The sequence below is a fragment of the Monodelphis domestica genome, chromosome 4 (assembly GCF_027887165.1).
Source record: "Monodelphis domestica isolate mMonDom1 chromosome 4, mMonDom1.pri, whole genome shotgun sequence".
NCBI classification, from domain to species: domain Eukaryota; kingdom Metazoa; phylum Chordata; class Mammalia; order Didelphimorphia; family Didelphidae; genus Monodelphis; species Monodelphis domestica.
In genome coordinates, this window is record NC_077230.1 from 195633976 (window position 1) to 195650085 (window position 16110).

The 16110-nt window shown below is 34.6% G+C and overlaps 1 protein-coding gene across 1 annotated transcript in view; it reads right to left on the reverse strand.

Annotated features, from left to right (window-relative positions):
* Positions 1-16110, reverse strand: part of CERKL (ceramide kinase like) — a 173267-nt gene that overhangs the window by 20092 nt on the left and 137065 nt on the right. Inside the window, exons 4-5 of the mRNA XM_001377714.4 lie at positions 12127-12190; positions 60-202 (exon numbers count right to left, since the gene is read on the reverse strand). Of these exons, the coding sequence (XP_001377751.1) occupies positions 60-202; positions 12127-12190 (207 nt within the window). The remainder of the gene's footprint in view (positions 1-59; positions 203-12126; positions 12191-16110) is intronic.

Below are 16110 nucleotides of genomic sequence, written 5' to 3' on the forward strand. Positions count from 1 at the left end.
ACAACAGATTAATTTCAGACGGATGCATAATTCAGTGAGTCTGCTGCCACTATTCTTACCTGCTGGTATTATCCCAAGAGGAAGCGGTGTTCTGACAGGTGTCAGGATGTAATTTGTGTCTATCCCAGCATCCATCTGGGCTCTAAGAAGTAAACCATGAGCTACTTCACTGGCAGATCCATCACCACCAACACAGATAATCCTATAAGAAAAGGAATAATTCAGAAGAAAAGGAGAAAATCTAAATATTTGGTGAATATTAATAAAATTTTGACCTCAAAATGTTGAGTAAAGTTTTCTTTGTAGATATATATATATGTTCACATATTTAGCATGAACATGGAGAATATAAAAGTACTATCTGTGTGAATCTCATTTCCTCAATAAAATAACTAGCTAGCCCTAAATAAGTATAACAAACTGGCTAATAAGCATGCCAAATTTGAACAAGTTAACATGTTCTGATCTACATAAGCATTGTTTTATGTTCTATCAATAGTCAAAATCATGTCTCTTTTTTTTCAAGCTAATATACTATCAACACAACATTCAAATGACATCTACCAAACCCCTAAACTCTGCTACTTAAAAAACACTGAAAACTCAGTAGTTAGTAAAAATACGTTTCATGTTGAATTATTGCTAGTTAGTAGGTAGTCATTGGAACCAAATGCTGCCTACCTCTCTGTCAGTTTTACATGGCACTTTTCATTAGCTCTCATGCCTCCTAACACAAGTTAGGAGGCTAATTTTTTAAAATATGTAACAATAACTGAATTCCATTCAGCACAGAAATCATAATTACAGGAAAACAGATATAAAGTAGGTCTAATGGTAATGCTCATTGAAATGTTATTAAAATAGCCTAGAAAATGCAAAACAACTTTAGATATCAATAGTCTTTATATATTACATCAAAGAGATTTTATGCGTACGCTGATCTAAATTACATGTTGTAAGTCTTCAAAGGGCAATAAAGCTGCACAAAACAGGGAATGACTAGGGCTTTGTCTATCCTGACTCCCCATTTCTAGTTTTTCTTCACCTATTCAGTTTATGGTTTAGTTTTTTTGTCAACCAAGTATCTAGTTGAACATCTCCTTGGAGGTTGGCTAGAAGTTCCAAGGGTTCAGCTCTGTTTTTCCATGTGCCTACTGTATTCTCAGATTCTGAGAATCACACCCCAAACTCTTGGAGAATCCTCTGAGAAATGTTTTTGGGTCAGTCCCCTTCTTCCCTTGATGAGTTTTATATGTCCTTTCTTATGTCAGAGAACCTTTGGTCTCTCACTCAGGACAGGAATTCCCTATTCACATTCTAGATCTTGAGCAAAGGGATCGTATTGTGGGTCCTTGGTAGTCAAACTGTAAGTGAATGGTCAGTGGTCCTCAGAAAGCAATATTATGCTAATGGATTATGCAACAATTTTTCAATGGGCAATAAGGTTTAGCTCACGGACTCTCTTGTACCTCCCTTGAGAATAATTTAAAGTGGGACAGAGTAACCAATTGCCCATAATAATCTGGCTCCACCACATTCATAATTCATGCTCCATGGCCTAGATGAACTATATTCAAAGGTGGCAAAGAGTCAGTGATGGATGAACTATCAAAAAATGAAAGATTGTGGAGAAGTAGAGAGATATTTGACTGAAGTGTTCCCATTGGCAGTTAAAGAAAACTTTAATGTTGAACAGTTAAAGAAGAGAAAAATTAAAATCTAGAGGCTGGAGAACATAGCTTTAACTCCCAGGGAAATTCTAGAATAGATAATTAAAGTGATGAACATTCAGAAAAGGAAGTGTTGAGGCAACGTGGCTTAGAATAGGTCATTCTGACAGAGCCAGAATTTGCCTGAAATCATCATCTCAGGTGAATGATGCTGTAACAGTAGTGCCTAAGGCCCTAACAAAGATCAGCGATCAAAGAATTTCATCCCATCAATCAAAAAACATTTATTGAGTTCCTATAGCATATCAGTTCCCTACAGTATATTCAGTGCTAGGCACTGAAGATACAAAGAGAAAATGAAAGAGTCTTTGCACTAAAGACACCAATAAAAAGAACTCATGAGACCATCCCAGTCTACCTAGAATGGTCTCTGAGGGTCAGGAGGTATAAGCCTCTCCAAAGCAATATTTATAGTGTAAAGAACTTGAATGCAAATATTGCTTCTAACATGATCCAAAACCAGGGAAATGAGTGATTTCATGGAAAAAAATGCTGTTATGGTACTACTGGTCCTTTAATTCATACACCAGAGTCAGTCTAGACTTACCAAGACAGGGGTCTGATTGTGTGGCTAGTGGGCCAGAAAGTTAGGGTGTCAGAGAGATCTGAGATTAAATTCTCTCACTTAAAATAACAATGTGACTTTGAGCAAGTCATTTCACTTCAGTGCTACTGGACAACCCTAACATTATGAATTGAACATCTGTTTCAAGGGAGGGATTTTCCATATGTGTAGATGCAAACTAAAAAAAATGTTTGGTTTTTTTTTTTACTTTATCTTTCCAACAACACTACTGTGGAATGGTTAATGAGAAAGTTAATGAGGAATCCACTTTAGCTATTCCAATAAACAATTAGTCATTAATATTTCCTGTCCTTATGCAAGAGTAAAAAGTACATTTAAGAATTTATTCACTACTGCATGTTGATTCGCGGTGAAAAAATCACCAGCAAAGGAAGATTACATTCAAAAAGAGCACAATTTTATCACCCAGATATTTGAGTACTAAGTCATAGTATGAAACTTTAGTACCAGCAGCCATTTATAAGTGGGTACTTTTTCACTGTTTCCAGAGTAAGTAATTATATTTCCCCCCTACTGTGGACATAAACCAGAGTGTTTTTGTCTAGAAATGTACTGCTGAGATTTAATGTCTATTTCCTATCTTTAAAGAGCAATAAGACAGTTTAAAAAAAAACATTACAATTTATGTTTAGTTCTATAAGAAAAGAGAAAATGTGATTACCCCCTCACCACCTTCAGAGAACTGAGCTTTTCATTAATAAATTGTTGGGTTTCTGATTTTATTAAAAAAAAAACACTTTTTTTTTATTATGCTGACTTTAGTAAGTAGTCCAGTTGTCATTGGCAATGAATAGAGTTCAGTTGTAAACATTGGTGAGATAATGTCTAGATTAGTCATATAGGTCTGGTTAAATTATAATTAATATGGGGGCAAACCTTAAGCCATATGTTTCACTTTAGTACCTCTAAAGGACAAGAAGTTTTTTAAAAAAAATCATTTTAAAAGAGTAAAAATTTAGTTTTTCCAAACACTAACTGTTAAATTACTTTCATAAAAGAATGTAGCATTATTTTATCTTCTTTTAAACCACTTCCAATGAAGACTGAATAGATAGGATGCAATGTTGAATGTGAAGCCCTTAGGAGCGTGAGCAATGAATCTGAAAATGCTTTCTTGCCAGGGAAGGTTTCAATTACAAACTAATTGTCCTTAGTAGTAACATTTTTGTCACATTACTTTGGAAACATAATCCAATTGTTAAGTTACTTTAATATAGTTAATAGATTCAGAAAACATTTGAATGTGAGTCCCCTGAGAACACAAATTGTTTTCCTTTTCTAGTTTTATCTCCTGAGCTTTGCATAGAATATTTAAAAAATGCTTCATTTATTCATTCATTCACTCATATTCTATCATATGGTACTTCCTTAAACATGGTTTGCTGAGAGAGTTTACTTTATCTTACCTAATATGAAGCCTGTTTATGGCCAATGGGTGCCCAGAGTTTGGTGGCTGGAGTGGGTAATTATGGATAATCTTGGTTATGTAAATAGGCCAGCAGCAAATACCATGATCTGCTTAAGCAATATTCATGCTTCTCTTTTCACAGTAATAGGCTGAGTAATATGGCTAAGACCACATTTCTTTTTGTGATGAAACAATAGTGATAAAATGAAAAGTATATCTCAGATCAGTATCTATATGTTGGAGACTCTCATCCAGTTGAAAATAATATCTCTGACAACATGAGACTTGTGTAACTGTTGATATTTACCATAGGAACTTTTATATTTTATTTTAATAAATCACTTTCAGTAAACAAGTGGAATTTAGAAGAAGGTGTATCAATGTATTCCTATAATTTTTAATGCTTAAAAGTAATTTGGGATGGGCATTCTGTACCTCTCAGCATAAAGGACTGATGAAGAGTTATTATCCAGAATTTGATCGATTGAATCTGTAGTGTTTCATGAAATGTCTCTCTGGAAGGTCTGGTGAGGCTATCTAAACTTTTACCCTGTGCAGATTCTATACCAGGATTTTTCAAGGGCTAGCTCAAATGCTTTCTCCTCCTCCTTATCCATCCTTATCCAGATCTGTCAATTGAGAAAATTGTTCCTGCCTCTAAACTCTCAGTACCTTACCTATATCTCTACATTCTATTATTTATACATTGCTTTGTATATTTTTATTTCATTTGATGGATGGAAAGCTTTTTGAGAGAAAGGACATCATCTTTACAGAACTAAAGAATTCAAGAATCTTAGAACTGGAAAGAACTTTAAAAGTCAAGTGCTTCAAATAGTAGATGAATAAGAAACCTTTACATAAAAAAAAAAAACAGCTCTCTAACCATGCCACTCCAACCCTGTTCTTGTGAATTTGTTTTTTTAAAAAAACTCAAGTTAAGATTCATATTTATACTATTGAATTTCATCTTAATAGGTCTGAGCTACTATTCTAGATTAGTGAGAGCTTTTTAAATCCTGACTCTGTCATCCAACATGCTGATTATATCTCCTAATTTAGTGACATCTTCATGACACTTTACTCAAGTGACTAATAAAAAATTTTAAAACTGCAAAATGTTATTTAATAAATGCACAGCACAGATTCTGAGGCATACCACTAGAAATCTTCTTTCAACTGAAATTTAACATTAATAGCTATACATTGAATTCAACCAGTTCCAAATTCATTTAACTTTAATAAAGTTTGTCCAATATGATTCCACTTTCTCTATAAAATTATCATGAAATATATGGACATATTTTAAGAGGAAAAGTCAAATATACACAGCATTACTAATCTCATAATGTTGCAAAAAAGAAATGAAGTTGTTCTGGCTTGATTTGTTCTTAGTGAAGCCATGCTGACTACTTGCGATGACCCTTTGCTTTCTAGATGTTTCCTTACTGCTTGGTGAATGACATTATAGAAGATTTGTCAGGAATCACAGATAACCTTAATTATCTATGGTTTCCCTTTTAGGAAATTCAAGATATATGCCCTTCTCCATTCCTTACTACTCTCCTCTTTTTCTATATCCAACTGTAGCTTGGCAATAATAACCACCAACTCTTTCAGTACCCTGGGAATTGGGTCACCTCCACTCATCAAGAGAAGCTAAGAGCTCTCTTGATTTATCTTGGGTTTTAACTCTCTATTAGTTATTTTGGTTTTCACCTTTTAAGATCAAAGATCGTTTTCCTCAGCAAAAAAAAAAACAACAAAAAAACAAAAAAACAAAAACTGAAGCAAAAGAAAGGATACATAGCTCTGCCTTCTCCCCTTTGTCAATTATAATCTACTGGGATAACAGCTCTATCTTTTTCCTTGGTCTTTTGCTTTTCTCCAATACAGCCTTTTCAAACAAAACCTCTTTTAATTGTCACTTACTCCGCTTGCCAAACCCAATGTGACTGACATAATTTTTTATTTATTCTACATGTCCAGCCTTTGTTTTTATAGTAGGGCCAAAGGATGCTGAGTTCATAGACTTAGAGCTAGAATCAGAGGCCATCTATTCCAACCCCCACATTTTCCAAATGAAGAAAGTAAGACCTAAGGTAGTTAAATGACTTCCCCAAGTTCCACTTCAGGGGCATAATGCAGACCTCTAGAATCTCTGTTCTTTCCACTGTCCCACACTACCTCCCTGCTACAAGCTCATCAACTATTTTCCTGTGGCATATATAGCACTTTAAGGTTTTTAATGGGGTTTACATATGTTATTAAATTTTGTCTTTACCTCTGTGAGGTGTATAATATTATTACCCTATTTCAGAGATGAGGAAATTGAAGTTCAGAGAAATTAAATGACGCACAAATCTATTAAGTGGCTGAGGCAGGATTTAAACTGAAGCCTTCCTGTTTCTAAGTACAATGGCTCTGTCCCCAATCCCATTTAGTTGTTCTATGATAATTATGTAGCCATATCAGTCTCTTTAGACATCTCCATGACAACTTTTTTTTTTACCTCATTGGAATTACTTAAAGGTACCTTCAGAATTTCATTATTGAGAACTTTCTGTTTCTCCTGGGCTGACTACTGTTAGAGAATTTTAGTTCATCAGACCCTATATGTGTCCTTTTCGTGAACCCTTTGAAATCTGCTCCATCCACACCTATAATAAATATAGCAACTATGATTAGCTTGTCTCTTCTACTCTAATCATAAACTCTAAGATAAAATAGTGTGTCCAGGCCAGCTAAACTATGACTGCTATAATGAGTCTCATAATTCAGTCTGTGGCTGCTATGACTCTTCCTGTAATGTATTAAGTAAATGTTTGTTATTTAGTAATTTTATAATGACCAATGTTTCCTCTACAAATATAAAGGAACTGACATTGCTTCATAGAAAATATATACATTATTAATTTCCTGCTGGCCTCATATACTGATATGAAACAAACAGCTCTGGTTAAATATTGAGTCTTTATTACAACTGTAGAATATTTTAGAATTTATAGATTTGTTCAGTAATGTTAAGTTAAATCAGAAATTGGGGTCATGAATAAACCCAATTTCACCTTTCCTCTTTCTTTGTTTTGCCATGATATCTTGCCATCTGTACTAGAGATAAGTTCCTGGTGTCAACATTTCTCAGGGTTCAGTTGAGGCCATGAGAATAGCCCCCAATTTCTGAAAACAGGTCTAATGATTTAGTTATCAAGTGAGTCAGACTTCTCCCTTTCTTCTTCTCCCTACAGAGTTCCAATGCTTAAAGATCCATCAGTTTTGAAACTGGAGCATAGGTTAAAAATATTAGTTTGCTTTCTCAACATTAACTACCTTAGAAGTACGTGGAAACCAGGAAAACGTGTGAAACCTCACCACCATAATGGGGCCTTTTTAGGAAATTTGAAAGGCTAACTGCCCGCAAATACACTCTTATTGGCCCTGCTATATACATTTCATCCTGAAGAAATGAGCCCATCAATCCTATATTTTAAGCTATTGTTCAGAAATTTAATTTATAGACACCATATTCTTAGCTAGCTAATCACCTTCTAACCAAATTTGTGTTTCTCATTTGAAGTCCTAGTCTTTGATCAAGTGCAACTCACAGCTCTTCCAACAGTGAATTTGTGTTCCAATTTCCCTACATCCCTTCTAACATTTATCATTTTCCTTATTTTGTCACAGTAGTTAGTCTGATAGGTGTGGTACCTCAGAGTTGTTTTAATTTGCATTTTCAATTACTAGTGATTTGGAGTCCTGTAGATATCTTAAAGAAAATAAGTTGTGCGAGAGCTTTGAGGTAAAACCCTGGATCTGAAAAGGCTACACTTTGCAAAAATGCAAGACTCCAAAACTTAGCCTAAAAATATAAAGAGAAATTTATTAATTTGGAAGTCATAATGAAAGGCCAGGGAGACAGTGTGAAGGTGGAGCACTGCCTCCTTGGAGAGATGTGTTCTGGGCTTTATATACCCTTTTGACAACAGGGTCTATGTGACTAGAGATAGGATAATGATGGCATGTTATTGGGGCTCTGGAACCTGACATGGGTCATGTGGCTATGTCCTTTGCCTCAAAGTCAAAAGGGAGTGAACTGTCCAGTTTAGAGGATAATCAGATATCTGGAATGTAAAGTAGATGTTTATTAGGAGCAAGGTGGGATGTGCCTATCTGTGCTCATCAAGAATCAAGGGTGAGGGGGGCAGCTGGGTAGCTCAGTGGATTGAGAGCCAGACCTAGAGATGGGAGGTCCTGGGTTCAAAACTGACCTCAGACACCTCCTAGCTGTGTGACCTTGGACAAGTCACTTAATCCCTATTGCCTAGCCCTTACCACTCTTCTGCCTTGGAACCAATACACAGTATTGACTCCAAGATGGAAGGTGAGCATTTAAAAAAAAAAGAATCAAAGGAGAGACCAGAGGGCCTCAAAGTCACCTTTCCTAGCACTGTAGAAATGCAAGGAAAAATGAGTCTTTTATATATTCTATACAATCTTGAGTGTTTGGGGTGTCTAGGGGAAACCTGCACCCTCATATCAATCATAAAACCATAACATGATCTCATTGAGAATGGGGACATTTTCATTTTTGTCTTTGTATCCCCAATACTTAGTCCAGTGGCTGGCACATAATGGACATTTAATAAATATTTACTGATTGACTTGTTAATCATATTTTCCTCAAATCCTATCCCTCCTGCAAGCTTCCCTAGTTCAGAAGAGGACTCCATTGTGCTTCCAGTGATCAATATAAAGTTTTTTCCTGATCCTCTTGCCACCCACCTGTCCCCTGGACTATGGATCTAAAGCTAGAAAGACTTGGTAAAAGTTCAGCCAGACACCTAACAATTGTGCAAGTCATTTAACCCTGATCTGATTCATTTTCCTCATTTGTAAAACAAGGGTAATAATAGCGGGTATCTCCCAAGGTTCAAATGTATCAAGTTCACAGGTTGTGAATTTCAAATCAGATAATATTTGTAAAATGCTTTTCAAAATTTAAGGGGCAAAAAAGAGAAGGAAAAAAGGGAGAAGTAAGTAGGTAGCACAATGGATAGAGTGCCAGCCCTGGAGTACAGAGTATTTGAGTACAAAACTTGTCTCAGAAACTTTTTATCTATGTGACTCGGCATATCACTTAACCCTAATTGACTAGCCCTTACCACTCTTCTGCCATTGAATCAGTATTAAAGCAGAAAGTAAGGGTTTAAAAATGGGAAAAATGCTATATAAATACTAGCTATTCATGTAATTATTTCTTTAAAATAACTATTATTTTGTGTGTGTACACAAGCATACATGCATATACAGACTTCTTGAGAGCAAGGACTCTTTAATTTTTGTCTTCATATACTTTGTAGTTAGCATTGTGTTTTGTACATAGTAAAAACTTTTAAAAAGTTTGTTGAATTGAATTGACTGTTGAGATTTAATCAACATTAATTTATAATGAAAACTGATTTCAAAATCCATCTGTAGTATTGATAAGGACAAAGGCATGCACAAGAAAATTTTCTACCCTCCTCCTGCTTTGGATACTAGTTATAAAGAAGAAGGCTCTGAAAAAGTATAAGGCATAATAATTCATGAAAACATATATCAACTTACAAAGGCTAACTTTGTGGGGAAATCATGGGAAATTGTGGAAGCAAAATCATAGGAGAATACAATAGTTAAATGCATATAACATGTATTTTAAAGCAACAAACTGATTCTAATTCATAAATGTTAAGTATCCATACAACTAATAAGTTCACATCAACTAAATTTTAGAAACTTCATTGTTAAATGTTGTTTGAAAATGTTTGTTATGTTATCCAAATATTCTTTTCCATCAATTTGTTTGATACTCATTCTGTCATACATGACATTTTTGAAGCACTTATTTTTTGATTCATTCAAGTATCAAATACCAACAAGTATTATGTAACTAATAAATGTACCACATATTTTTGTGGTTTTTAAAAATCTATTCTTTTACTTTCATTTTCATTCTTCATCTGTTAAACTCTAAGACTTTTGTTTTTTCTTATTCCTAATTATTATTCACAACTCCTTAGAAACACACTAAAATGCCATTTTCCATTTTTCTCACATAAATCAATTCTAAATAGGGCAGTTTAAAAATATTATATTATGATAATTACTCCTACAATTATGTCTTCCTAAATAGGACACAAATTCACAAATCTGACTATTTAAAGGTGTCATCAGTGTTTGAGGAAAAGGAAAGGAGAAAAGAAGAGAGGAGAGGAGAGCAGGGGAGGACAGGGGAGAGAAAAGGAGAAGGATGGGAGAAGAAAGGGGAGGGAAGGAGGAAAGGGGAATGATAGGAGAGAACAGTGGAGAAGGAGAGAAAGAAAGGGGAGAAGAGGGGAGAAGGAAAAGAAAGGAGAGGAGAGGGGAGAGGAGGAGAAAGGAAGGTAAAGGAGAGAAAATTACATTGGTAGATTTTTTATCAAATAAGTATATACTGCAGATTTTGAATGATTATAAGCATTAAACAAATTGGGGTACTTCCAAGATGATGAAAATTAGAAATCAATGCAAATCAATTTAGCTCAAGAGGAAACAATTATTTAAGTAGTTTTGTGGCCAATAACTGGACGCTTTTATGTACTCTCTCCTAAATTATTTCACCATCCTGTCTTCCTTGTCTCCACTAATGATCTCACCATCCTTCTTAGAACATAGGCAAATGTCCTTAGAGAACTACCTTTAATTTCTTCTCTTTTACCTCAATCTCAACAACCAATTGTTTGCCAAGTCCTATAGACTTCCTCAACAACTGATTGTTGCATTCACCCCCTTTTTCAATTTCCACTATCACAATTCAAGTCCCTTCTTATTTATTGTTTTCCTTAAGAATTTTAATTTCCACATACCTTCTGATTCAAAAATTTTTCATTTTCCTCTCAAATTCCATCCAAAAAACTAAACTTTTAAGTATGTTATCTAACGTTCTTAATCATTTGGTTTTAACCTACCTTTTCAGATTTATTTCTTACCACTCCCTATTTTCCAGTTACCCTAGGCTATCCATTAGTTCATTAACTTGCCCTATGTTTTTCTTCCTATATACCTTTACTTTTTTCAAAAAGGTTCTCAAAGCTTTTCAATACACCATCTCACTTAATACTTGGCTAAGGTAAATGCTATTATTACTTACTTTTTACAGAGGAAAAAAACATGCTTAAAGAAATTAAGTGGCTTGCTCAAAGTCTCACTCAGGAAACATCTCAGGGGAATTCAGATTTCTATTTTTCCTGTTGCCAACTCCATCCTCTATACTATTCTATTAGTCAAAGAAGTAAGTCCTAAGGCAGTGGTTATCAACCTTTCTAATGCCGTGACCCCACAATATAGTTCCTCGTGTTGCAGTGACCCCAAATCAAAAAAATATTTTGGTGGCTACTTCAAAACTGTAATTTTGCTACAGTTATGATTTGGAATGTAAATACCTGACATGCATTATGTATTCTCATTGCTACAAATTGAGAGGTTGAGAACTGCTGTCCTAAGGTGTTATTAAAGGCCAACACAAATTAAGTGACTTGCCCATAGCCATGAACCAATCAAGAATTTCAGTTACATTTGAATACTCTATTTCTTGAACCCAAGAGCAACACTCTAACCATAAAGATGCCCCCATATGAATAATTATAAGTATGTAATTATAAGAGTAAGTACATGTTCTGCCACTATAGGTGAGGGAAGTAGATTACATGCATGAGAAAGGCTGAACTCCTTGAGAATAGGGCAATCTTTTGCTTTTCTTTGCATCCTTAGCACTTAGCACAGTGCCTGGAAGATAGTAGAAGCTTAATATGTTTGTTGACTAATAAATTTATTATCAATATTTCACAAACTCTATCCTCTATACATTAGAAATCCATTTTCAATAAATAACCAAGCTTATAACTTATGGGCCATGCATACAGCACCATGAGAGGCAATGGTTTTGTATTTAATACTGATACCCCTTTCCCTTGCCAATAGCACTAGATTCCTTAGAATGAGAATACTTTTTTCTCCCTTAAACAAGTCCTATGATTTCACTGTAGTAGAGGAAATCCTGATTAGAAAACTCAACCTATAAAAACTGGCACCTGATCTACACTTTTTAGTATTAGATTGTTGCCTAGAGGAAATGAAAGGTTAATTAAGAGACTTGTCTGTGGTCATATAGTATGTGTCACAGATGGGACTTGAAACAATGTCTCTCTAATTTGGGGCTTGACCTCTTTCTAATATGCCATGGAACCTTTCTTGAATGAGAGTATATGGTTCAATAATCATTATATAAACTAGTAAGATTCTTGGTTTAAGTATTCAAAAGTCCAAATTCCAAAATAGTCTGTAATTAAAAGAATAATTTATCATATGTAAAATAAATAACCTACCCGTCAAATTCTTGAAGTTCGCATTCCTTTAGTAGTGATAGGGCATGTCCTTCATATTCTGTTACTAATTAAAAACACATGAAAATATTTTTAAAATTAAAATTAATGCATTTAACACCTTTTAACTTGGTCTGGAATGCTGTTATGGTAAACATTATGGCAAAACAATAAAACAAAATTTATTTCTGAATACATTTTAATGATGATAAAAGACTCTCTGGTAGTTCCCTGACTGTTCATATCTATATCTATATCTATATCTATATCTATATCTATATCTATATCTATATCTATATATATCACTATATAGTGATAGAGTCTCTTATGAAATACACATTCCATTAAAGAAATCATTTAGTGTTACTTCACACCTAGCAATTTTCTATTTTATCTTGTTAGTTCATTCAGAGTTCCTAAATTAAGAAGCATTTATATCTTAGAAAATTAGTATCAGTAGAATTTTGAAAATAAGGCATGTTTAATTGGCATCTAGGAGACAATATTAAATCATACTGATAATTCTTAAATTAATGTTAGCTGAATATTTCATATTAGATTAACATATTAAACAAAAATGAATATATCTGGGACTAATAGATTATGAAGAATAGTTGAATAAGGAAATTGAAAATAAAACCAAATAGCAATAACAATAGACCCTGTTGTGAGGAGTGGGGGGAGGTGATGATGATGGTGCAAATACACACCAGTGTCTATAGTCTCTAGAGGAAATGAATCTGTCATTCTACATTGCTGTCCCTGTGGTTGTTGATGCCCTATGTAGTATTGTAAATGCCAGCAAAGACACGATAAACTGGCATACTGCAGATGGCACAAAACATCATAACCACATTTAGCATTTTCCAGGGCAGCTTTGCCAGAAGAGACAGCGCAGCTGTATCCACCCATCAAAGATTTCTGCTGACTGACATGACACTTGCAGATGCATTTTTTGTGTAAGAATGTGCATCATTATATGCAAGATTACATTAATCTTTCATGCCTGTCTGTCCCTAGTGCCAGTATGGTTCAAGTTTTTCCTACAATGTTTTAAGATATTGTTAAAAATTATTAGTCTTGGTGTCTGAAAGAATCATTATGTATCCACCAGTGCTACAATGTTATGTTCCCATGACTTATTCAAATAACATTGATACATAGAGGAGAAATCTATAAGGATCAAACAAGAGTGATATTAAGTAGTTTTATCATTTCATATTTATAATATTTGAAGGCCACTTTAAATATACAAGATGATATTTATCATTAATTTTCATTCATATAAATATTACCCCAAATGCATACTATCAGAATATGACAAATACATTTCCATCTTTGAAATAACAAAACATCATATATAACTACAAGTCAAAAAGTACAAGGAAGATCTTAATGAATAAATGTGCTACAATAAAATTTCACTTGCTATTTTCCAACAAAATATTATCCTTGTTAATAATTTAATTTTCTCAAATCCATTATAAAAATTAGCTTCAAAAGTTGCAGAATGGAGATGGTGTTTAGATTAAGTGGGAGGATCTCAAAGCAAAACATTCCATTTTCTTTCTTTCAAATAGAATTTTAATTTCATAATGATTAGACCATTATCACAATAAACAGAACTGTATAGAAATAGTTATTATGTTTTCAATGATTACCATAAATGCAGTTTTATTAAATGATCAGTCTGGAATTAAGAGACTACAAAAGTAAACCTATTTCAAATTTTCACAGTAAACATATCCCAAATTTCATTTGAGCCGAAAAACCCTGGTTCATTGAGGGAAATTTTCTGTGGATTGTTTCTCCTAGAACACAGTGCAGAATCTTCTCTAATTGGATAGATATGCTACTAGCCCAGGTTTTTAAAATCTTATTTAATTATCATGAAAAGACACACTTCCACATTGGTCACTGTTGAAAGAACACACTCCTTCCAAACTCAAACCCCCAAATAAAACTATAAATACACTGATGTGAAAGATGGAATGCTTTGATCCACATCCATCAAATTCCAACAATTCTTTCCCTGGATATGGATAGCATTCCCTCTCAAAAGTCTTTCAGAATTGTCTCAGATCATTGTACGGTTGTGAGTAGACAAGTTTTCACAACTGATCATCTTACAGTATTGCTGTTGCTGTTTACAATGTTGTCCCTGTTCTGCTTATTTCACTCTGCATCATTTCATGCTGATCTTTCCAGCTTTTTCTGAAATCATCCTATTCATCTTTCTAATTGCACAATAGCATTTCATCACCAAACATCTACCACAATTTATTCATCCATCCCCCAATTGCTAGACCTCACCTCCATTTCTATTTCTTTGCCACTACAAAAAGAGTTGCTATAAATATTTTTGTACAAGTAGGTTCCACACCCCCTCCCCCCACCTTTTTCCTTTGGAATATAGACCCAGTAGTAGTATTACAGGATCAAAGGGCATGTTCAGTTCTATATGGACATAGTTCCAAATTAACCTCCAGAATGGTTGGATCAGTTCACAGCTCCACCAGCAACACGTTAGCTTCCTAATTTGCCACATCCCCTCCAATGTTTTTCACTTTCCTTTCCTATCATATTAGCTAATCTGCTAGGTATGAGGTGATACATCAGAGTTGTTTTAGTTTGCATTTCACTTATCAAGAGGGATTTAGAAATTGTTTTCTTATGCCCAGTTTTAAGAAAGAATAGAGTCTCCCAGAGGATGACAAAAGGTAAAGTTATGAGAGTAAAGGAGACGAACCTGCAAAAAAAAAAAAATATATATATATATATATATATATGTGAATAGGCATAGAAATATGCATAGAAAATCTTTTCCTCTGGTTCCTTGGAAGTCCATGAGACTGCCTAGGATTTAGGTTTTAGAGAATATGACAGCAGTTATTCCTAAACTGTGAGGCCAAGGTAAGTATTGTATGACAAATGCCACTGACATTTTGTTGTTTATTTCTAAAGTGATATTGTGCAACTGTCACCGTGTACTGCTTATCTAAGGGCTGAGCTGAATAGTCACTATGGAGAAGAGAGTTGGTGCTTAGTAATGAGACTTGACACTCATTGAACACTATTGGTTTTGGTGAAACCTCTTGATTGGGATGATAATGTTTTCTATGTATCTGGGGGAAATATAGAGTAGAGGCTAAGAGACAAAGGAATAAAAATAAAGCAGCTGCAATACAAAGTATACAGATTAAAAAAAACCTCATCTTCCATCATACAATCAATGCTGTGTATTAGTTCCAGGGCAGAAGTGGTAAGGATAAGGCAATGGGGCTTACATGACTGGCCCAGTGTGTGGAGTGCAATCTCACAGATTTGCACCCTAAAGTCAATTTAATAAACAAACAGGAGACTTGATTAGATGCTGGCAGAGAAATGTGGCCTAATCAAGAGAGAGGGAGAAGACAGGGGCACTACTCTGAGTGGTCAAGTATACAAGGGACCTAGAATTTATAGGAAATTAATCCAATGCTTCTCTTTAGCCACCCACTATCACTTGTGTATGTGTTATATTTTCTTTATCTTTTCCTATCCTCCTTAAGTTTCCCAGTATTCTTCAATTCCTGGGAGCATCAAGTTCAAAATTTCTAAGCTGAGTCAGAGTTTAGACATGGCCAAGGTCTTTCAGACTGAAACATTTAAGCTAGGGAGTGGATTGTAACTTTACTTTCAGGACTTTTCCCATGGGAACCTTTGGAGCTATAATTTTCCATCACCACCTAGTTTCTAACCTCTTTAACCTTTTGAATGCTTTAAATATAAAGCTGCTTGGGGAGGGGGATTTCTCTATTCTTCAAAAAAAGAGATTGGCATCTCTCTTCTGAAGGGCATCCAACATTCTATGGGAAGTTGCCAATCTAATATTATTACTACTAGCTAATATATGCTGTAGAATAACACATGATTTCAACCCACATACCAGGGTCACACAGTTAGGAAGTGTCTGAGGCCAAATCTGGATCCAGAGCCTCCCATCTC